At 48.9% G+C, this 22,543-nt stretch overlaps 1 protein-coding gene across 4 annotated transcripts in view; it reads left to right on the forward strand.

The window, feature by feature from the left end:
- GNPAT (glyceronephosphate O-acyltransferase) overlaps positions 1-22,543 on the forward strand; it is a 443,941-nt gene that overhangs the window by 64,836 nt on the left and 356,562 nt on the right. For all 4 annotated transcript variants that reach the window (XM_069235014.1, XM_069235013.1, XM_069235016.1 and 1 more), the window contains exon 4: positions 551-680. In XM_069235014.1, coding sequence (XP_069091115.1) covers positions 551-680 — 130 coding nt within the window. The remainder of the gene's footprint in view (positions 1-550; positions 681-22,543) is intronic.

Below are 22,543 nucleotides of genomic sequence, written 5' to 3' on the forward strand. Positions count from 1 at the left end.
AAATAGAGTAGAATTATACTTTAATTGGAATGGTGTGCTTAGTTTAGCTTTTGTGTGTCTTTTTCAATTCCTAATGCTTTGAGCGACTCTGTTTAATTATATTGTCATTAATTTGAATGTCCTTGCTTCCTTGACAGCATTTTAATATCCTGTTGAGGTGTAGAATCCTCTGTTAAATAGGAATGTTTTGAGGCTTGAACTTTATTCTGTAGGGAAATACATTTGTTTTACTCTTGAGTTTCTCGTCCTTTAATGCTGCAGCGAGTATGGATTAGGTTGTTGCATAATAAACAAACATTCTGATTCTTGCCTCTTTTAAGCACTTTTTTGTTGTGCTTGTGTTGTCTGTTTTTTAGTATTAGTTGGCTGATTGTGCTTTATGCGCCTTTTAATGTTCATGGATACTTTGATCTCACGCTTCCAGGACTGCTATCTATGTGCTTTAACTTCATGTAGCCTGATATGTTTTAGCAGTGGCCATCATGTGAAAAGTGTAACATGTTCCTCTGTTAATCTCTGACCCTAGCTTGTATTTTTGTTGTGTTCGTAGTTGACCCAGGCTGTTCAAGAACATCCAGTTGTTTTGCTACCGAGTCACCGGAGCTACATTGACTTTCTGATCCTGTCGTACATATTTTACACCTACGACCTACCCCTGCCTGTCATTGCTGCAGGAATGGGCAAGTTCTACTTTTCGTACTTCATTAAGAAATGCTAGTTTATCCGTATTTGCTGAAACCGATGGAAATATGTATCCCATTATTTTCTTTTGCTTGGTACTCTTAAGACTGACTCCTTTATAAGCATTTACCTTGAGTATGACCAGTATTAAAATAAAAACAAAAAAATCATTTTTTCCGCCTTGCTAATTCTTTCAATATCCAGCCATTAATTTATGGCTCGCCAGAGAAAGCAAAGCATCTTTTCAGGTTAGGCTGGTTCCAGTATGGCTTTTGATAAGCTTCTTAGGCCAGGAAAATATTGACCTCATTTGGGTCTGTGTGTTCTTTTAATTGGTCTTTCTCGTAATTGGTTTGATTCCGAGGAATACAATGTACAAAGTTGCCAAGTAGTCTTTATTGGTACAGTGTACATCAATCACTGGAATGTACTCATGAAAGGTTTCATGTAAGTTTTCATGGATGACCATTCTACTCAGTAATTCTGGTAGGGGAGCAAAAAGGCTGCTAATCTGGTTTTCAAATATGAATTGTAAAAAAAAAAAAAAAGAAAGATTTGGAGATGGTCCTGGCAATGTGTAAACTTTGGTGAGCACGTGATCGTAATAATTATTCAACTTAAGTGATGAAAGTGGCCCAGGAGAGTTTAGTATCCAACATCCTGTTTTGTCACCATGGGTTCTTCAGCTGTTTCCAGGGGCGGCTCCTCCGTAAAAGCAGAGGAGCGGGCCCACCTTGCTCAGTCAGGCATGACAAAATAATAATAATACAATGTTATTATCATTTTTTTTGTTGCTGTCTCTCTGACCGCTTGGAATGTAGGGCCACGCGGGGCCACAGGGAGGAGGGGTGATGGGCACTGTAAAGTGCGAATGTTGATTTGGCCAACCAAACTGACATGCACACTTAGATTTCTCCAACTCAGCCGTGTTACACAGCCAGGTTGGAGAGAAGGCTCCCTGCGCCTGAGCTAGCGTCAGACCAGCCTGCTCAGGCCAATTCCAACACTGCTCTCTTGCTGAGAGCAGTGTCTGGTTTGGGAGCCTGTGGTGACTCCTGGGAAGAGAGGGAGCAGCCGGCATCAGGACCGGCAGCGTGTGGGACAGAGCAGCAGCAGCAGATACTTTTTTGTTGTTTTTTTTTAATCCCCCCAACACCTGTCCCCCCCGTCCTCCTCCTGCAGCACCATCCTTGATTGGCGATAGCTGCCGCTGGCTGTTTACCATAAAACACTTGCAAGCGGAGCTCACCTGGAAGGGTATATACACAAGCGGTTATCCTACAAAGTGTTGCACAAATTTGCTCACATAGAAATACAGGTGGAAAAGTGTGATATATTGCCCTTACCAATTAAAATAGGAAACTGTCATGTTGGTTTTGCAAGCTTTTTATAAATATGGACAAAGTTATATTTTTGGGGATATCGCCATAACTTTTGAGAGCATGATATGCTTACTTAATGGGTGTTTTTGCACAGCTTTGGCTCCCGATTTGCATCTACTAGGGGGAATCAATTTAATTTGTAGTTTTTGAGCCTTTCATAAACTATACAGCCAGTCAGTCATTTTTACTTTATTTTGGCTCTTCGGCCATAAAAGAACATAAAAGAAATACAATACATAAGACTGTGAAGGTAAGACACTGCATTTCGATAAACATAATTCTGAGATAAAATTCATTCTAAGAGCTAAAATAATGTTCAGATATTTACAATTTTAAAATGAAAACAAGCAATTTAACATAAGAAATTCCTAGCAAATCATAAATGTAATCCCCTCCTTCAGTACAAGATACACCCTAGCCCCATATCAATCCTATAAAACTCTTGCTATTTAATAATAAGAAACAACTCTTAATATAGTGACAGTGCTTCCCTTTAGAGCCTAGCATTGAGGGTACACTGAGGAAACCTTCACCCTTCTAACTCCGACTTATAACTTCTTCAGTAAATAATAAAAGTGGAATTTAGTCTAGGTTCCTCATTCCATCTCTACTTACTGTATCATATTCAGGACTCAATATTAAGATATTTAAAAATATTTCTGTAACCCGACCTACCAATTCATGCAATGCTACTTCGTATCATTCCTCTAAAACCCCTTGTATTTCGATTTAAAAATCGGCCTAAGGCGCAAGTCACATTTAAAAATCTCATATCTACCAAAAAGTTAAGAGCTTGAACCCGATTAATAATATTATATTCCATTTAAATTGGCTTTAAAAACTTCTTGAGTGCATCTAAAAACCACAGGCAGTACAATAAGATGTGTTAAGCCACAAGTATATGAGCCCAATTCATCTCTAATTACCGTTTTTATTTTTTGATCCATATAGCAAGGGTTTAGCCCAACCTTAAATTTTAACAGTGCATCCCTTGATTTTGGGTTCAGTAGACACTCTCCAGCTATGCAACATAAACTGGGTGTATATTTTTCCTTCCAGATACCTTAGATCTGTTTCTCTAGCCCGATTATTAACCACAGCACGCAATTCCTGTTTTGGAATCTGTTCTCTTTGCTACTGTGTAGACGCTAAGCCTAGAGAGGCACAGATCTTTTCTAGCCGTCCTCTCACTTGGGCTGCCCAGTTCAGCTCACTTGCCTGTATTTCCCTTTAACATAGTCTTGCGATTTTGGGAAACACCGCATCAGACACTCAGCCAATATTTCAATCCTGCTTGCATTCCCTGGTAGCTTCCCCCCTTCATTTGGCATTTCACCCTTATTGCCTGAATCATACTTGTGGGGGGGAGCAAGAGCAATCGTTTTACTCATATGCTTTCTTCTGCATCCAAAATCTGCTTCCCAGCAAGGGATAGAATTTCCACCCCAAACTGAAATTGAGGGCGCACCATACCATTAAAGGCAGAAAATACTGGGCGAAGGGACAGACCTCCATACTTTCGACTAAATTGTTTTAAACCCCTGGCCGCTGTTACTGCTGTGGTTTTTAATGTCTCAATATGCTCTTTCCATATAAGTTTAGAATCAAACCACATTCCTAGATATTTATATTTATCAACTAGTTCTACTTTATCAGCTCTCATGAACCAAGAGAAATCCCTCTTTCTTTTCCCTAACACCATTATTTTCGTTTTGTCCAAATGTACTGTAAGTTTTTTTGAATTTTGTAAGTGTAAAAGGTATCCCATTTTCTTTGCAGCCCCAGTTCTGTCATATCAACTATCACCAAATCATCAGCGTATAATAAACAGGAGATATGAGTGCCATCCATCTTTGGGGAAAGGCTTTTAACCGCCTTCAGTAACCCTGGCAAATCAGACAGAAATATAGCAAACAATAACGGGACCAGGACACATCCTTGTCGCAACCCATTCTTTACAGGTATCTTCTTAGAAAGTGCTCCTTCAGTGTCCAAGATTACCTGGGCCCAGGTTTGTGAGTGTAGTCCCCTGAAGTAAGAAAAGTAAGTCGACATCAACCCCGAGCCGCTTCAACATATCCCAGAACAAATTTTGGTCCACCTGATCAAAAGCGGCATGGAAGTCCACAAAACAACAGAACAGGCATCCTCGTACCTCTATTGACTTTTTTGCTAGTGCCCACAGACTAAAGCAACCATCTATTGTTGAGTGGCCTTCTTTAAAGCCCCCTTGCTCTGCAGGGAGCAAATTATTTAACTCTACCAATGCTTTCATTTGCCCCAGTAATAACTTTGCAAAGATTTTTTCTCTCACGACCAACAAGCTAATTAGGCGATAATTCTTTGGATATGTTGGGTCATCTTTTTTGTGGATTGGCCTTATTATTGCACCTTTCCAAGTCTCCGGGATGCAGCCAGAGTCAAGGATTTTATGAAAGGTGACATAGAAAAGGTCTGCCCACCTATCGCTATTATTTTTTTATTATTATTGCTGGCAGGTTGTCTGGACATGTTGCTTTAGTTAACTTAAGAGCCATAATTACGTCTTTTGTCTTTTGCAGAGAGTAAAATGTTCGTAGGGCCTTTCCTTGTTCTACTCCCACATCCTTCCCTCCATATAGTTTATACAGACGCTTATTCCAATCGTCTTTTCCAACTAAACACCTCATATGCCCCATAGCTTTCTCCTCAGTGCGTTCTGAGAGCTTCCGTGAACCATTTGATCAGATGCCTGTTCTGTCCCATTACCTGTATGTATTGTATGAGCAGATGGGTCGGAGGGGCAGTCGTTAAATCTCCCCACCCCCTTGATAAGGAGTGTAGTAGTGTATTATATAGTAGAAACTGTCCAGCGGGGAGGCCCGTGTCAGCGACTAGAGCAGTGAACGGAATCAGCTTGCCTTCGCTGTACAGGTCACCCAATGTGTGCAGCTCTGCATTGTGCCAAGTCCTTAGCTCCACTTCAGTCACTGCTCCGGAGGCACGGGCGTTCCCAAGAGCGCCGAGGCAAATGGAATAATCCCGCGTGTGAGTCGCAGGGACCTACGATAGCAGCTATGGGCCACTTTAAGAAGAAGCTCCTCTGGCGGCGCTGAGCGCGCGATCGGGTGGAATAGATTCGTAACTCTTAGTAGAGACCAGGGCCCCACGGCAGTCACCGTATCCGAGAGATGGAGCCCCGCCAGCCATCTGGACACCCACAGGAGCTGAGATGCTAAGTAATAGTGCTCCAAGTTAGGAGCCGAGAGCTCACCTTGTGCCAATGGCAGATACAGTTTCTTAAGCACCACTCTACAGCGCCCTTTGTTCCAAATACATTCTCTTAATTTAGGTTCCAGTTGCCTAAAGAAACTGACCGGTATATAATGTGGAAGACTGGAGAAGTAGTATAATAGACGTGGCATCACAATCATTTTCAAAAGGGCAATTCTGCCTGCCACTGATAGTGGCAGTGTTTGCCAGAAGACCATCTGGGATCTGATGGATGACACCGCCCTTCTAAGGTTTCCATCAAACAGGTCCTCTTTTCGGTGATAAATTTGGATGCCCAGATATCTAAACGTGTGCGGTTGCCAGGGAACTACAACTCCAGAAAGGCACAGCCGCGGGTCTGAGAGTTTAGGATCAAAGGGAAAGAGGCAGGATTTTGCCCAGTTAACCCGTAGCCCAGAAAGGGCAGCAAATTGTTGCAAAATTGTCCCAACTTCCGGAGGGATCTGCGTGACATCCCTAAAGTACAGTAAGGGGTCATCAGCATACAGTGACACTGTATGCATACCGTCTCCCAGTGGAATGCCCCAATGGGGGCCCGACTGCGCAGCAGCTCAGCCAGGGGCTCCATGGCAAGAGAGAACAGCAGCGGAGAAAGAGGGCAGCCCTGTCTGGTGCCCCTGCGCACCTCTACCGGCTCTTAGATACCTCTGCTCGTCTTGACCCGTACCCGGGGGCTCGTGTACAGTTATTTAATCATACGGAGGAAAGAGGTCCAAGGCCAAGTTGCCGCAGAACTCCAAAGAGGTATGACCATTCCAACGAATCAAAGGCCTTCTCCAGAACCAGACAGCTCGCCATCGGCCATTCCCGTGTCGAGTAATGCATAACACGAAACAGCCGCCTGATATTATTTGATGTATCCCGTGCAGGTACAAAGCCGTTCTGGTCCGTGTGCACGAGGTCCGGCACCATTGGCGCTAGCCGCGTTGCTAGCGTCTTGGCTAGTATTTTATAGTCTGTATTAAGCATTGCCAATGGACGATAGGAGCCAAGCTCCAGAGGGTTCTTCCCTGGCTTGGGGAGCAACACCAACAGCGCCTCATTCTGCGATATCGACAATGAGCCTTCCTGCACTGACTCTTCATACACACGGAGAAGGTGGGGTGCAAGGACAGTGGCAAAGGTCTTATAGAAGTCAGCTGTGAGTCCGTCCGGGCCAGGAGTTCTGCCCACAGAGAGATCATGAATGCTTGCCTGAATTTCAGAGAGCTCAAGAGGCTCCTCTAGTGCGGCGTGTTGCGCCGCTGTCAGTCGGGGTAGTGTGATTGCCGAGAGGAATTCTACACAGACCTGTGTGCACAGTGGCATAACCGAGCGATAGAGGGTTCTGTAGTGGTGTGTGAACTCTGCATGTATCTCTGAGGGTGTATGGAGCACTGTGCCAGACATTGAGCGTATCTCTAAAATCGGGCCACACTCCCACTCACCCCTGGTCAGCCACGCCAGAAGTCTGCCCGATTTATCTGCAGAAGCATGGGTGCAAGCCGAGTGGGCAGCATAGTTTAAGCAGTGCAGCCGGTCTAATAAAGAGAGATGTTCAGTCCTCGCTGCCGACAGGCCTCTCGTTCAGGACGCAGAAGGGTCCATTCCACCCGAGTGAGTTCATTTTCGACAGAGCGTTGCTGGCTCCACTGCGTTCCCATACAATGGCCTCTAATGAAGACCTTAAAGGCATCCCACTCTACCAAGCCGGAGGATGCCGTGCCTCTGTTGTGTTCAAAGTATTCAGGGATTGCTTCATCTAGTGATGCTTTAAACATTGCGTCTTCCAGAAGCTCTGGCCTGAGCTTCTAGGTGGGGATCGTGGGGGAGAGGCATCCCATCCTAGACGTACTGTTTGTGGGTTGTGGTCTGAATGAGTGCGGCCTAGGTAGTCGGTGTCTTAGAATATTGTGTACACATAATTTATACACTGCAATCCATCTAGGCGCATATGCAAAGAATGTGGGGCAGAATAATATGAATAGATTCTGTCAGTGGGGTTACTGTGGCGCCATATGTCTAACAAGTGCCAATTTGTAGCCCAGGTGTTTAACGCTCGCACTGCCGCCAGAGTAGGGCCGTTGGCAATGGTGGAAATCAGCGGTCTAGGTCTAGGTCTGGGTCCAGTACACTGTTAAAGTCCCTGCCCAGCAGCCAGGGGTAATCGCTCCACCCTGACAACTGGTGGGACAGAGTGTGGAGAAAGGAGGCTTGGTCCAGGTTCGGCGCATATATGGAGCCCAAAACCAGTGCCCGGCCCGCAAGTCGTCCCCTCACCAGCACGTATCGCCCCTGCTCGTCAATTATTTGACCACCTTACACAAAAGGTATACCCGATTTAATCCAGATCAGAGCGCCCCTTGCATAAGTGGAATATCCTGTCGCATATAACTGACCTCTCCATCAACGCCGCAGGCGAGGCACCTCCGAAAGCGCTAAGTGGGTCTCTTGCAAAAAAGCAATGTGTGCTGAGTGCCTTTTAAGGTAGGAATATATTGAGTATCTTCTCTTTGGTGTTTGTGTGTATGCCATGCACATTCCATGTGAGAGTGGTGTAGGTGTTCATGGTGGGTTTCGATAGTAAGTGCAGCTAACTAACAGCGTGGTCCACGCAAGCGGGTTATGTATGAAAAATAGGGTTCCAACACTCCATCAGGCTACTAAAGTATGGTCTCCGTAACAACAATAACAAATCCAATACCATCAGAGCAGAGGAGCAACAAGCACCTACCCAAACCAGATAACCCACTGGGTCAACAAAGCAACTGTATATAATGAGTCTCCACGAGCAGGAGAGTGGGGTAGGCCGTGTGCCTGAAAAACGAGTGTGTGGTGAGGCGCGTTCCCCAGTATGCGCGGATGGCCGTGCGCGGGGGCCAGAGTATATTGCTGACTATGAATAGGAGGAGAGAACAGGGGTGGGGGGGGATGGGGGAGGTGTAGGAGGCTGGCCTGGCTTGTAGTGGGTACCAGAGGTACTTACACCTTGTGCCAGGTCCAGTTATCCCTTATTAGTGTAGAAGAGGTATTTCTAGCAGCTTAGGCTGATAGAAGGTAGCTATGGTAAAGCAGCTTAGGCTGAACTAGGAGACATGTAAAGCTCCTACTATACCACTGGTGTCATATGCACAATATCATAAGAAAACACAATGCACAGAAGTACTAAAAATAAAGGTACTTTATTTTTATGACAATATGCCAAAAGTATCTCAGTGAATATGTACACAAACCAAACTTAGGTAAGTAATAGCAAGAAAAGTAATACAAACAGTGTAGAATTACAATAGATTGCAATAGGAGCACATAGGTATAGGGGCAACACAAACCATATACTCCAAAAGTGGAATGCGAACCACGAAGGGACCCCAAACCTATGTGAGCTTGTAGAGGGTCGCTGGGACTGTAAGAAAACAGTGAGGGTTAGAAAAGTAGCCCACCCCAAGACCCTGAAAGGTAGGTGTAAAGTGCACCTACTACCCCCAGAGAGCACAGAAGTCGTGATAGGGGGATTCTGCAGGAAGAACAAACACCAGCAATGCAACAACAGTGGATTTCCGGACCTGAGTACCTGTAAGACAAGGGGAACAAGTCCAATAGTCGCGACAGTGTCGAGAGTGGGCAGGAGCCCAGGAAATGCCAGCTGAGGGTGCAAGGAAGCTGCCACCGGATGGAAGAAGCTTGGAGTTCTGCAAGAAAGAAGAGAGCTATGGACTACTCCTTTGGAAGACGGATGTCCCACGTCGCGATGAAGCTTGCAGAGGTGTTCCCATGCAGAAAGACCGCAAACAAGCCTTGCTAGCTTCAAGGGTCGCGGTAGAGGTTTTTGGGTGCTGCTGTGGCCCAGGAGAGACCAGGATGTCACCACTTGGAGGAGGAGACACAGGGGGTGCCCTGCAACTCAGGGAGCCCTCACAGAAGCAGGCAGCACCCGCAGAAGTACCTGAACAGGCACTTGGAAAAAGAGTGAACCGGAGTCCACGTGAAGTCACAAAAGGGAGTCCCACGACGCCGGAGGACAACTCAAAAGGTTGTGCACGGCAGGTTAGAGTGTCGGGGACCCAGGCTTGGCTGTGCACGAAGGAAATCCTGGAAGAGTGCACAGGAACAGGCGCAACTGCAAATCACGCGGTACCCAGCAATGCAGTCTAGCGTGGGGAGGCAAGGACTTACCTCCACCAAACTTGGACTGAAGAGTCACTGGACTGTGGGAGTCACTTGGACAGAGTTGCTGAGTTCCAGGGACCACGCTCGTCGGGCTGAGAGGGGACCCAGAGGACCAGTGATGCAGTCTTTTGGTGCCGGCGGTTGCAGGGGGAAGATTCCGTCGACCCACAGGAGATTTCTTCAGAGCTTCTGGTGCAGAGAGGAGGCAGGCTACCCTCAGAGCATGCACCACCTGGAAACAGTCGAGAAAGCCGGCAGGATGAGGCGATACAAGGTTGCTAGTAGTCGTCTTGCTACTTTGTCTCAGGCGTCCTGAGCAGTCAGCGGTCGATCCTTTGGCAGAAGGTGAAGAGGGAGATGCAGAGGAACTCTGGTGAGCTCTTGCACTCGTTATCTCAAGAATTCCCCAAAGCAGAGACCCTAAGTAGCCAGAAAAGGAGGTTTGGCTACCAAGGAAGGAGGATTGGCTACCAAGAGAGGTAAGAGCCTATCAGAAGGAGCCTCTGACGTCACCTGCTGGCACTGGCCACTCAGAGCAGTCCAGTGTGCCCCCAGCATCTCTAAATCCAAGATGGCAGAGTTCTGATGGATACAACTACCTGTGGATTCCTCACCTAATGAATACTCCCATTGCGCCAGCATTCGGCGGAAATCTTCCTAGCTTCTGCACGTCGACGAGGACGTCACAATTGCCCACGCGACGCCGTCTGACGTCATACAGGCAATAAGAGGTCCTCGCTGACGTCAGTTCCCTTTTTTCCGTGCCATTCGAAACAGTTATCTTCGAGGGAGCTACTGTTGCTGTATCGACAGTTACAGTGTGTTTTTGGCTGTTTTTACTTTGAGACATTACAATGTCGCCAAGAAAGTCAGGATTCAAGCCCTGCCGAGAGTGTGGAGGCAAAATGTCGGTAACGGACCCACATTCTGACTGTTTGTGGTGTCTTAGTTCCGACCACGATGTTGACAAGTGCGATTCTTGTCAACATATGAATCCTAAGGCCCTGAAAGAACGGGAGGCCAAACTTTTTCTTGCGAAATCGAAAAAGAAGTAGAAGAGACGTCACCGAAAGTCGTCGTCACCGAAGTCACATCGGCGTCGTTGAGAATCTCGGCGCCGGTCGAGTAGGGAGAGGTCTTGATCGAGGTCACCATCGACTCGACGTCGGAAGACTTGGGAAGTTAGTCCCACTGTTTCTCCCCAGCCGACGACGCTGTTACCTTCTCCGGCTTCACCGACTTCACCCATGTCATCTGTTAATCCTCCTTCAGTGTTTGAGGTTCCACAGCCTCAGGTGTTTTCCCAGTCTATGCAGACGTCGAGACCGGCGTCGATGTCGCCTTCGAACCAGGCACCTCAGTACCCGGCTTTCCCGGCCCCTGGAGCTGATAGTCCCGCATTCCTGAATGCGATGTTCTCCATCTTCCAAAAGATGGCTCCAGGTGGTGGACCGGCTGGTCCTTCAGGCCCTTTGACCTTCAACATGGGTGCTCCGGCTCCACTTCGACTGGCACCCTTTATGCCCTTTCTTCCCCTGGGAAACGTGGGCTCGGCGCCGGTATCTGCTCCTGTGGCTTCAGCTCCTACGGCTTCGGCTATTGCGGCTTCGACGTCTCAGCCAGCGACGCCGACTAGACCGCCTCCGACTCCGGGACAGTCTTCACTCCGTCCGGCTCCACGTTCGGTGCGACAAAGAAAACCATGGTGCCTTTAGACCCGGTGTCTGACGGATCCGAGGATCGGCGTCAATCGTCGATGTCCGCTGATGCCATATCGACGCCGAGGATAGAGGAGAGGCTGCATTCGAGGAGGCTTGCTCTTCGCCTCCTTGAAGAACAGGAATACCGGAGACAAGCTCTGGAGGAAGGGGAGATTGAGGACTCTCGTGAGGGTCTCTATGGCCTGGACACTGCTAGTGGTCTGGATACCTTCCTTGAATGGGACTTGTCATCACCTGGGGAGTACACAGAGGAGGCAGCCACTTTTCACTCAGTTATTAGAAAGGCGGCTGATTTTCTGGACCTCCCTTTGCCAGTGACTGAGGCCAAGCAGAACATCTTGACGGAAGTGTTGCACCCTGCCTCTACATCTGTAGAGCCACTTTTGCCTTTCAATGAAGCACTACTGGACCCCATTATGGAAGTCTGGAAGAAGCCGGTGTCTTCTTCGGCCGTCAATAGATCTGTGGCTCAGAGGTATTGGGTTGCACCGGCTGACCCAGGCTTTCTTTCCAGGCATCCAACACCTGAAAGCCTGGTGGTCCAGGCTTCGTGCTCAGCTCGATCTGCTCCTGGGTCCTTTCCAGCTGTACCCTCGGATAGAGACTCTAAAAAGATGGACATGTCATCCAAGAAGGTTTTCTCGTCTTGTAGCATGGCTTTGAAGTCCACCAATGCTACATGCATCTTAGGGAGATACATTTACGCCCTGATGGACGAGATTAAATCGACGCACACAGAGGTTCCTCAGGAATTATTGCGCCTGGTCTCTGATGCTCAGGCAGCTGCAACCCAGGTTATTCAATCTGGGTTGGATACATCTGACTCGGTTGCTAGAGCAATGGGCACTGCTGTGGCTACGAGGAGGCAGGCCTGGCTTCGTAGCTCTGGTTTTTCCTCTGATGTGCAATCGACCCTATTAGACCTTCCTTTTGATGGTGACAAGCTTTTCGGCGCCACGGCGGATTCGGCCTTAGAAAGGTTCAAGGAGAGTAGGGCCACTGCCAAGTCGTTGGGCTTGCAAGCCACTTCTTCTACTACCTCCAGATTTTTTAGGAGGTTTCGAGGATTTGGTCGTGGTTCCTCCTCCTTTCGAGGAAAATTCCAGCAACCCACCTCTGCTCTCTCCTATAGATCTTTCAGAGGGAGGGGTAGGGTCCGTACCAGGGGAGCCACTCAGCAGCACTCTGCCTCTTCCTCATCCTCTGGAGGGGTGCAGCATGGGAAGCAGCCTTAGGCTTCCGCCAATTCTTTCTCACTCCACTCCTGTAGGGGGAAGGTTACTGAATTTTCTCCACAAGTGGGAGGTCATAACAACAGACTCCAGGGTTACCAACATTGTGAGAAAAGGCTATACCCTACCCTTTCAGGAGTTTCCGCCCCCATCCCACCCGCCCATCTTATTGCTCAGAAGAACACCTCCTGTTGCTAGAACAGGAGGTTCAAGTCCTCCTTTTAAAGAGCGCGGTAGAGTTGGTTCCAGAGCAGGAAAGGGGTCAAGGTTGTTACTCAAGATACTTCCTGATTCCCAAAAAGGATGGTCGGTTGAGGCCAATCCTGGACCTGAGGATCTTGAATTGGTTTCTCAAACAGGAAAAGTTCAAGATGCTGACCCTAGCTCAGGTACTTTTGGCGCTGAACAATGGAGATTGGATGGTGTCTGTCGACTTGCAGGATGCTTACTTTCATATCCCGATACTCAAGTCGCACAGGAAGTATCTCCGGTTTGTGGTGGGGTCACAGCACTATCAGTTTGCGGTCCTCCCGTTTGGTCTTACTTCAGCACCTCGAGTCTTCACGAAGGTGATGTCAGTGGTTGCAGCGGAGCTCAGAAGGAAGGGGATAGCAGTATTTCCTTATCTGGACGACTGGTTGATCAAAGCCAAGTCTCCGGAGCTCGTGTTGCATCACCTACAGTCGACAAACCAGTTGTTGTTCGACCTGGGTTTTTCGGTGAACGTGCCCAAATCTCACCTAGAGCCCTCTCAGCGCCTCCTGTTCATAGGGGCAGTACTGGATACAACATTGAATCGAGCCTTTCCTCCACCTCAGCAGATTCAGGACATTCAGGCGTTGGTTCCAATGTTTCGAATTGGAGCGGTTATTCCGGTCCTCAAGTTCCTACGTCTGCTCGGTCTGCTTGCTTCTTGCATATTGTTGGTCACGCATGCTCGCTGGCACATGAGGGCTCTTCAGTGGTGCCTCCGAAGGCAGTGGTCTCAACACAAAGGAGATCTTGAAGGTTCCGTAAGGATCTCCAGAGATGCTGCCACTGATTTGAAATGGTGGATTGCGGACGGCAATCTTTCCTGAGGAAGGCCGTTCTAGCAAGCTCCACCTGTGGCCACAGTAATAACGGATGCTTCCACTCTAGGGTGGGGAGCTCATCTGGGGGACCTGGAGATCAAAGGTCTTTGGTCTCCAGTAGAACAGATGTTTCATATAAATCTGTTGGAGTTACGGGCTGTACGTCTGGCTCTCAAGGCCTTCCTCCCATCCCTTCGCGGTCAGTCGGTTCAGCTCCTGACGGACAATACTACCGCGATGTGGTATATAAACAAACAGGGAGGGGTAGGGTCGTACCTTCTCTGCAGAGAAGCTCTTCGGCTATGGTCCTGGGCAAAGGACCATCAGATTTGCTTGGTAGCAAATTATCTGGCCGGAGTCTTGAATGTACGTGCGGACAGTCTCAGTCGCCATTTCTCGGCCGATCACAGGTGGCGTCTCCATCCGGATCAAGTCCGTATAATCTTCCAGATGTGGGGGTTTCCTCGGATAGATCTGTTTGCCACTCGGGAGAGCTCGCACTGCCCGTTATTCTGCAGCCTCCAGTATCCGGAACAAGGAGCATTGGGGGACGCATTTCAGATGACCTGGCGCGACCAGTTGCTTTACGCGTTTCCTCCCATACCCTTGATTCCTCGAGTATTGAGAAATTCGGCAAGACCGGGCCCAAGTCATCTTAATAGCTCCGGATTGGCCGAGGAGGGTATGGTACACGGACCTTCTCCAACTCTCACTATGCCCTCCGCTCCGTGTTTTACACCCCCACCTCCAGAGCCTGCACCTTCATGCCTGGAGATTGAACGGGGCAACCTGAGTTCCTTCTCTCTCCCACCTGGTGTAGTGGATGTTATCTTAGCGGCCAGGCGACAATCCACTAAATCTATCTACGCTAATAGGTGGTCTAAATTTGTGGTTTGGTGTGGAGAGAGGCAGATTGATCCCTTACGTGCTCACTTGTCAGATATTTTATATTTTGCATTGCCTCTGGCACAGAGGGGTTGTGCAGTGGCTACGGTTAAGGGATACTTGTCTGCCCTGTCAGCCTTTCTTTGTCTTCCAGACCAGCCTTCTTTATTCAAATCTCCTATAGTACTTAGATTCTTGAAAGGTCTTATTAATAAATTCCCTCCTACTCCTTTCATTATACCTCAGTGGGATTTAAACTTGGTTCTAACTTTCCTTATGGGGTCCCCTTTTGAGCCTATGCATTCTTGCCCCAGGAGATTATTGGTCCTGAAGACGGTTTTTCTGGTTGCAATTACTTCTGCAAGGAGAGTGAGTTGCAAGCTCTATCTGTAAAACCCCCTTATACATCTTTTTATGGGGATAAGGTGGTGTTGAGAGGACCAAGGCTGCTTTCCTACCGAAGGTTGTTTCACCCTTTCATATGGCCCAGACGATAACTCTTTCCACGTTTTATCCTCCGCCTCATCCTTCAAAGGAAGAAGAGAGACTTCACCACTTAGATCCAAGGAGGGCGCTAAGCTTTTATATGGATAGAACAAAGGATTTCAGGCTGGAGGATCAGCTCTTCATCGGGTACGTGGGAAAGAGGAGAGGAAAGGCAGTCCACAAGAGAACACTCTCCAGGTGGGTTGTTCTTTGCATTAAAATGTGTTACTCTTTAGCAAAGAAAGAACCCCCTGATGGTATAAGAGCTCATTCCACCAGAGCTAAGTCGGCCTCTTCGGCCTTGGCTAGGGGTGTTCCTGTGGTTGACATCTGCAAGGCCGCAACTTGGTCGTCCCTTCGTATTTTTGCGAAGCATTACTGCTTGGACTCTGAGGTCAGAAGGGATGGCCATTTTGCACGGTCGGTGCTGCAGGATTTCTTGGTTTGACCATTCAGGCACCCACCACGAGTGCGGTACTGCTTTGGGACTCTATTCATTAGGTGAGGAATCCACAGATAGTTGTATCCATCAGAAGAACGAGTTACTTACCTTCGGTAACGACTTTTCTGGTGGATACATTAGCTACCTGTGGATTCCTCATGGCGTCGCGTGGGCGATTGTGACGTCCTCGTCGACGTGCAGAAGCTAGGAAGAAGATTTCCGTCGAATTCTGGCGCAATGGGAGTATTCATTAGGTGAGGAATCCACAGGTAGCTAATGTATCCAGCAGAAAAGTAGTTACCGAAGGTAAGTAACTCGTTCGTCTGGGACACACTGGAGGAGCTCTGGGCACCTCCCCTGGGAGGTGCAGGTCAGGGGAGTGGTCACTCCCCTTTCCTTTGTCCAGTTTCGCGCCAGAGCAGGGCTGACCAGTGTAGACTGGCTTATGCAGAGATGGGCACCATCTGTGCCCATCAAAGCATTTCCAGAGGCTGGTGGAGGCTACTCCTCCCCAGCCTTCACACCTATTTCCAAAGGGAGAGGGTGTAACAGCCTCTCTCAGAGGAAGTCCTTTGTTCTGCCTTCCTGGGCCAGGGCTGGCTGGACCCCAGGAGGGCAGAAACCTGTCTGAGGGGTTGGCAGCAGCTGCAGTGGAGACCCCGGAAAGGCAGTTTGGCAGTATCCGGGTACTATGCTAGAGACCCGGGGGGACAATTCCATGATCTTAGACATGTTACATGGCCATGTTCGGTAGTGACCTATGTATAGTGCACGCATGTACTGTAATGGTGTCCCTGCACTCACAAAGTCCGGGGAATTTGCCCTGAACGATGTGGGGGCACCTTGGCTAGTGCCAGGGTGCCCACACACTAAGTAACTTTGCACCCAACCTTCACCAGGTGAAGGTTAGACATATAGGTGACTTATAAGTTACTTAAGTGCAGTGGTAAATGGCTGTGAAATAACGTGGACGTTATTTCACTTAGGCTGCACTGGCAGGCCTGTGTAAGAATTGTCAGAGCTCCCTATGGGTGGCAAAAGAAATGCTGCAGCCCATAGGGATCTCCTGGAACCCCAATACCCTGGGTACCTCAATACCATATACTAGGGAATTATATGGGTGTTCCAGTATGCCAATGTGAATTGGTACATTTAGGCACTAGCCTGTTAGTGACAAATTTGGAAAGCAGAGAGAGCATAACCACTGAGGTTCTGGTTAGCAGAGCCTCAGTGAGACAGTTAGGCATCACACAGGGAACACATACAAGGCACAAACTTATGAGCACTGGGGTCCTGGCTAGCAGGGTCCCAGTGACACATAACAAACATACTGACAACATAGGGTTTTCACTATGAGCACTGGGCCCTGGCTAGCAGGATCCCAGTGAGACAGTGAAAACACCCTGACATATACTCACAAACAGGCCAAAAGTGGGGGTGACAAGGCTAGAAAGAGGCTACTTTCTCAAAGGAGGGACTGAGGGTCCCCGTCCGGGAACCTCCCTATTAATGCACAGGTGCGCCCCCAGCCCATCAGATCAGTAATATAGTACAATTTAGTTCTTGAGGTGTGGATTGGTCACTAAAGAGACTGGGGATTAAGGGGGTTGTGTGGCTGTGGGATTGCCAAGGGGTTATGATAAGTGCAGGGGTGGGTTAGAATAATTTGTCCGCTGTATGGGGGGTCACCCCCAGGTGTGTCGGGTAGTCCGTCTCAGAGAGATTGTCTGGTGTAACAAGTTCCTCCCTATTGGGTTGTGAAGCTTCAGTTCCTATCTCCGAAGCAGCCGAGGGAGAGTTAATGGCCGCCGCTGACTGCAGTGCCTCACACCGGTCCTGAATGATCTGCTCCAGGTCAGGGACATGCTTCGCCCTCTCTGGGGTTACATCACGCGTCCTGCGGGCATGCTTCTGAAGGGTACGCCTGCTCTTCGGCGCTGGCGGGGTTCTTTTCCAGTTCTCTTCCACTGATACTTCCTGTGGATTCCAGCCATTCCCACGCCGCTTTTGGCATTGTGAAGAAGTGGGATTTACTATCCGCTATTATGCGGAGCTTGGCCGGAAATAGGAGAGAGGTTCAGGGTCCGGAGCCTGCGCTTTAAGGGCAGATAGGAGACACGATCTATCGACACTGCCAGTGTTTAATCAGGAAACAACATGACCTGGGCGTTATCCAACCGAGGCGGCGGGGACGATCTGATTGACCTCAGAATGTTGTCTCTGTCCGCAAAGTGGAGTAGACGAAGTATGAAGGGACGTGGGCCGCTTCCCGGTGGTCGCGTTCTGGTAGGGATCCTATGCACCCGTTGCACTGAAAAGAAAGGTGTCAGTGTTCCCTCCGGTACCAACCCCCGAAGCCAGGTCTCGGAGTATGTGACAGCTTCATGACCTTCCACACCCTCTGGTAGGCCACCAACTCGTATGTTGTTTCTCCGGGTGCGGCCTTCAGCATCCTCGACACGACGCTCCAGTTCATTTATGCGGGCCAATACATCTCCCATTGTGTTTTCCAACCGAGTTGTTGTGGGCATCAGCTCATCCAGTCGTGTCTCAAGTGTTCCTGTCTTGTCCGCTAATTTGCGGTGATCCGCATGTAGCAAGGCAAGGTCACTGGCCACCTTGTCTATCTTGCCTTCCGAGGACGTTCGGGCCCGCTCCAGGGAGGCACCTATGCGCTGCACCGCCGCCAGCACGGCGTCTAGTTTTTGACTGTCCTGGGGCCCAGGCTCCTATGTGCTCTTGGCACCAGCGCCGATGCCAGAGCGGAGGTGACCAACCCCCGCCATAGCCACAGCCCGTATGAACTCCTGCGAGGAGGCAGGTTGTCACCCCTTCCACTGGACAGCTCCAAGGAATCCCCGCCGCTTTTGGCCCACCGACCCGCCTCTCAGGGCAAGCAGGACGAGGCACGTAGAGAATGTCGTTCGGCCACACGCCCACGCAGCTGGTTAAACACAGGCCGGCCAGCGAAGTCTGTCCTTGCCCCTCACAATGCAGCGGGAGCCTACCACCGGCTCCCCGGGCCGCAGAGCCACATCAGGCGACGAGGTATCCAGCGGTGAGGCCCTTCCGAGCCCTCCAAGTGGCAGTCTTCAGCACCTCCACTGTGTCGGGCAACCGGGCCAGGCCCGCTTGCATGCTCCACCAGGCCACAACGGAGCAGCAGCACGAGCAACCCAGGCACCGGTGCTTCCTCTGTCCCACAGGGGCCCTGTCTTCAGAACTGCCCAGGGGGCCCTGCCATCTAGGCCACAAGCCCCTGCGAAGTGCCAGGAGCACGCTGGTTTGGGCTCACCTCCCTCCCGCGTTGTCGTCCGCTCCGGGTCGGGGCTCGGCCCTCCTATGGTCATGCGCAATACAGCCGTGGAGGCTGCCGTTGCGGCTCACCCACTGCGGTCTTCATTGTGCCCCTCGGCCTCCGTCCAGGTGTCTACGGCACCACAGGCCGTACGCGGCCGCAGCACTCTAGGCCAGCGCTGCTACGCCACCTCACTACCCGCGCACAAGCCTCAGCATCCAGGCCGCGCGCGCCCCGCCGATGTATAAAGCAGAACCGCAAACGAAGATTCCAGCACTTCGGGGAGACCCAGCGTGGCAGAGCGGTCGCTGCACTGTCGTCGCTGGCCCCGCGTATTACTCCTGATGCTGAATAAACCGGGATACGAGCGCAGAGGTCTAATTGCTCGCGTCCGCCATCTTAGATGGCTGGCCACATGCCCCATAGTAAATTTCATTGTTATATGTTAAATCAAGCACGGCCGTGCACTGCCAAAGCGGCAGTTGGTCATAGTGAGTGGGTGCATCAGGGTGTCAGTGGGTCTGTGAGTCTGAGTGGGTCTATGAGTGGGTGCGTAACTGTCTGAATGGGTCTTTGAGTGGGTGTGTGAGGGTCTGACTGGGGATGTGAGTAGGTTCACGAGGGTCTGTGAGTGGGTGCCTCAGTGGGTCTGTGAGTGGGTGCGTAAGTGCCTGAGTGGGTGTGTGAGTGGGTGAAAGAGATTGAAAGAGAGATAGAGAGGGAGAGGTATAGAGTTGTTCAGGCTTTGATGTATGATTTATTTAGAATAAGATATTTCTGCACATTTGAAAATAAAAATGTATTTGTCCTTTAAAAACAGTAAGATCACCTTTCAGTATGAGCCTTAAACATTTGCACAAAAAAAAATAAAGGACGAAATCGACATTCCTGCGAATGCGATGTTATTCCTTTGTACTGCAATATATATCTTTTGGAAGCCCAACCAGCATTCATGCGCCTTTTTCTCCATTAGCAGTGGTGTGCGTTCCTTCAGCTGGGCCTACACCGTAAACTTCCCATTTCCTTCCCTTCACGAAAAATGAGGAAAAACATTTGGAACGCGCTCTTGGTGGAATTATTAGTAACTTTTAATGAGTCCAAGACATGTGTGAGCTCTTCAACAATTAATCTCATACAAAGTTTAAATTTATTGTTGAAGTGCTCACACAATATTTGATTTGTTACACAATTGTTTTCTTTTACTGACAGCAAATGACACGGGAGAGATATATTAAATCGGAAATGGGGAACACAGACAGGAAATGTCGCTGTTTAATGGAATGGAAAAAGGACAACCTACAAAAAAAATATATAAACTGGTGGGCGTAGTACAAAGAATGTTCCTGTGATTAAGGTTTTCAGACTGAAACACGTCAAGGTTTTTTTATTATCTGACTCATTAAAAGTTACCAATAATTTCACAAAGAGTACTTTCCAAGTGTTTTTCAAAGAAATGGGATATATATATATATATATAATAATCATGTCCTGTTGCTCACAACCAAAGAGCCAAGTGCAGACTACTTTTCTCTTCCCCGCCATTAGTTTATTGCTTGCGCAATTAACTTTATCCTCCCCATCTGCCTCCCTCGAGAGGGGGCAGAGAGCCCACTAGACAGTAGGGATTTCAAAATGGCACCAAAACAAACATTAGGATGGGATGGCATTCCTTATCATCAATCCTCAATAGGAGCAACAGTATATTTCTGCTCCCTCAGGGCAGATAGAAAGCTTGTCCCAATTGAGGCGGTTGCTCCAAATCTGCTACCTGGGGTGGAGTGGACTATTGAAAGCTCACTAAACACCAGTGAATTTTCTTTTGGGGCGTATGACAGCAGTGCGGGCATTGCACTCTGGCATTGGTCATACCCCTACTCTAGAAGGGGCAAACCAGTCAGGCAGGGGGGTTTCACCCCAATATGCCCCTCATGGGCAGAATGCCCACTAGACACCTGGGATTTCAAAATGGCACCGAAACAAGCAAAACTGTACACATGCATCGAGCCGTACCCCGGCCACAGTAGGGGCAATATTGGCTTTCTGCCTCCACAGGAACATAGGTTCTTGACCCAAGTAAGGTGTTTGCCCCAAATCTACTCTGTGGGAGGGTAGAATGCCAATTAAAAAAACTGAGATTTAGCTCTTGGGGCAATAGTAAGGGGCGTCGGCCTCTGACATTAGGTCATACTCCCACCCTGAAGGGTCAAATCAGTGTTTTAACCTTGCTGGGGTAGAGAGGGAGTATGCCCTCAATGTGCTCCTAGGGGGAGTAAGCCCACTGAATGACATGATGATTTTTAAAAATAAAATAATGGGGGGTGGCCAGTCCCATCCTGAAATCAGGCTCCACCCTCACCCCTAAAGCTTCAGAAGTCTTTATGCTCCCCTGCTGACTGAAACATCTCATCCCAGTGGTGAGCAAAGGGCATTTGATTCTTTTGGGTATTGTATTTTGATATGGGCCAGGAGAGTGGGGCTAAATCCCAATATCGTCCCACTCGCCATGGTGAATGACTGCACTTTTTGAGGTTGGTTAGGCCACCACCTGGAGAAAATTACCAGATCCAGACATTTAGGTAAACTAGACATCGAAGGGAGTCCAGGGTGGTATGCCTTGTGTGGATGCTATGATGTTTTCTTATAGCCCGCTGCATACCTTAACCTTATCGGTGCATGCGTCGACCACTGGCTGATGCACTCACACCCTCCCTGGTGTGGGTCACGACCAGTGGCTGACGCCAGGGAGGGGTTTTATAAATCCTCCGGTGTGTCACACCGGAGGATTTTTTTAAATTTAAAACTCCCTCGGGAGACGAGGAAGAGTCCCCCACCCACCACTCTGACGTCAGCGTGCCGCGATGCTTGTTGATGTCACAGCTTGTTTTACCCACTGGAGCAGGAAGCAGCAGGTAAGGCCGCTTTCTGCTGCAGAGGGGAATACTGGCCCAAAAGGGCCTCCCCACCTTTCAGGAAGCCATCGTTTCAAAGGGGAGATTCTCTCCTTTCAAACTAGGCCTTCCTGAAATGGCTTCCTGGCCGTGGATCGCAGCCGCGCTGTGATCCACGGCCAGGAAACCCCACTAGAGATCAGGTATTACACTGGGGGGTGGAGGGTCAGCCCCCTCTGAAATTAGGCCCCTGCCCCCAGGGCATATTTTTTTTAAAAATAAGTTCGTTTTGCAATCGCAACCCCCCCAGGGGTTAAAAAAGAAAAAGTAAAAAAAAAGAAAAATTAAAAATGAATCTGACAGGGAGCCTGTGCGCAGGGCTGAACCACTGTGGGGGCAATTTCTTTTTTGTTTATAGATGTATGGTTTCCCTGGGGGGGCCATGATCACCTACCCCGGGAAACCATACAGCTATTAAAAAAAAATATATATATATATATATATCATTTTTGTCAGTGCGTGTGTGGTTTCCCTGGGGGCTGCTATCGGCCCCCAGGGAAACCACCCCCACATATAAAAGTGATCTCTTTGCAGATAAATATATATTCGCCACCAGTTGTCTTGCAGCGCGCGTCTTCGAAGCAATGCACATACTCCAGCCAACGTGTTTAAACTGTAGCTTTTGGGCAGCAATAAAAAAGTCAAGCTAACTCTTGTGATATTTCTGCTAGACAAGGATCAGACTTTTGTCTTGTTGCAGTATAGTTGATGCTATAAAGTAGCGCAGAAGGTTTATATGCTTGCTGCAAAGATACAATCTGTATTTTATGTGAATAGCTGAGTGGATTGGTAAAGCCAGCCATTACCTACGCTATAATACAAATGAAATGTATGTGCGAGGGGGGCTATGGAGAGATGAAGGGCACTTTTGTTGGGTGGTAGTGAGGGGATCCGAGGAAGAGGTCATGGGAGCACCAATAATGATTGTCGGACTGGGCGGCACATACGCTAAAGACTGCGATAGCGGAAATGTGAC

The sequence above is a fragment of the Pleurodeles waltl genome, chromosome 5, assembly GCF_031143425.1.
Source record: "Pleurodeles waltl isolate 20211129_DDA chromosome 5, aPleWal1.hap1.20221129, whole genome shotgun sequence".
Classification (NCBI taxonomy): domain Eukaryota; kingdom Metazoa; phylum Chordata; class Amphibia; order Caudata; family Salamandridae; genus Pleurodeles; species Pleurodeles waltl.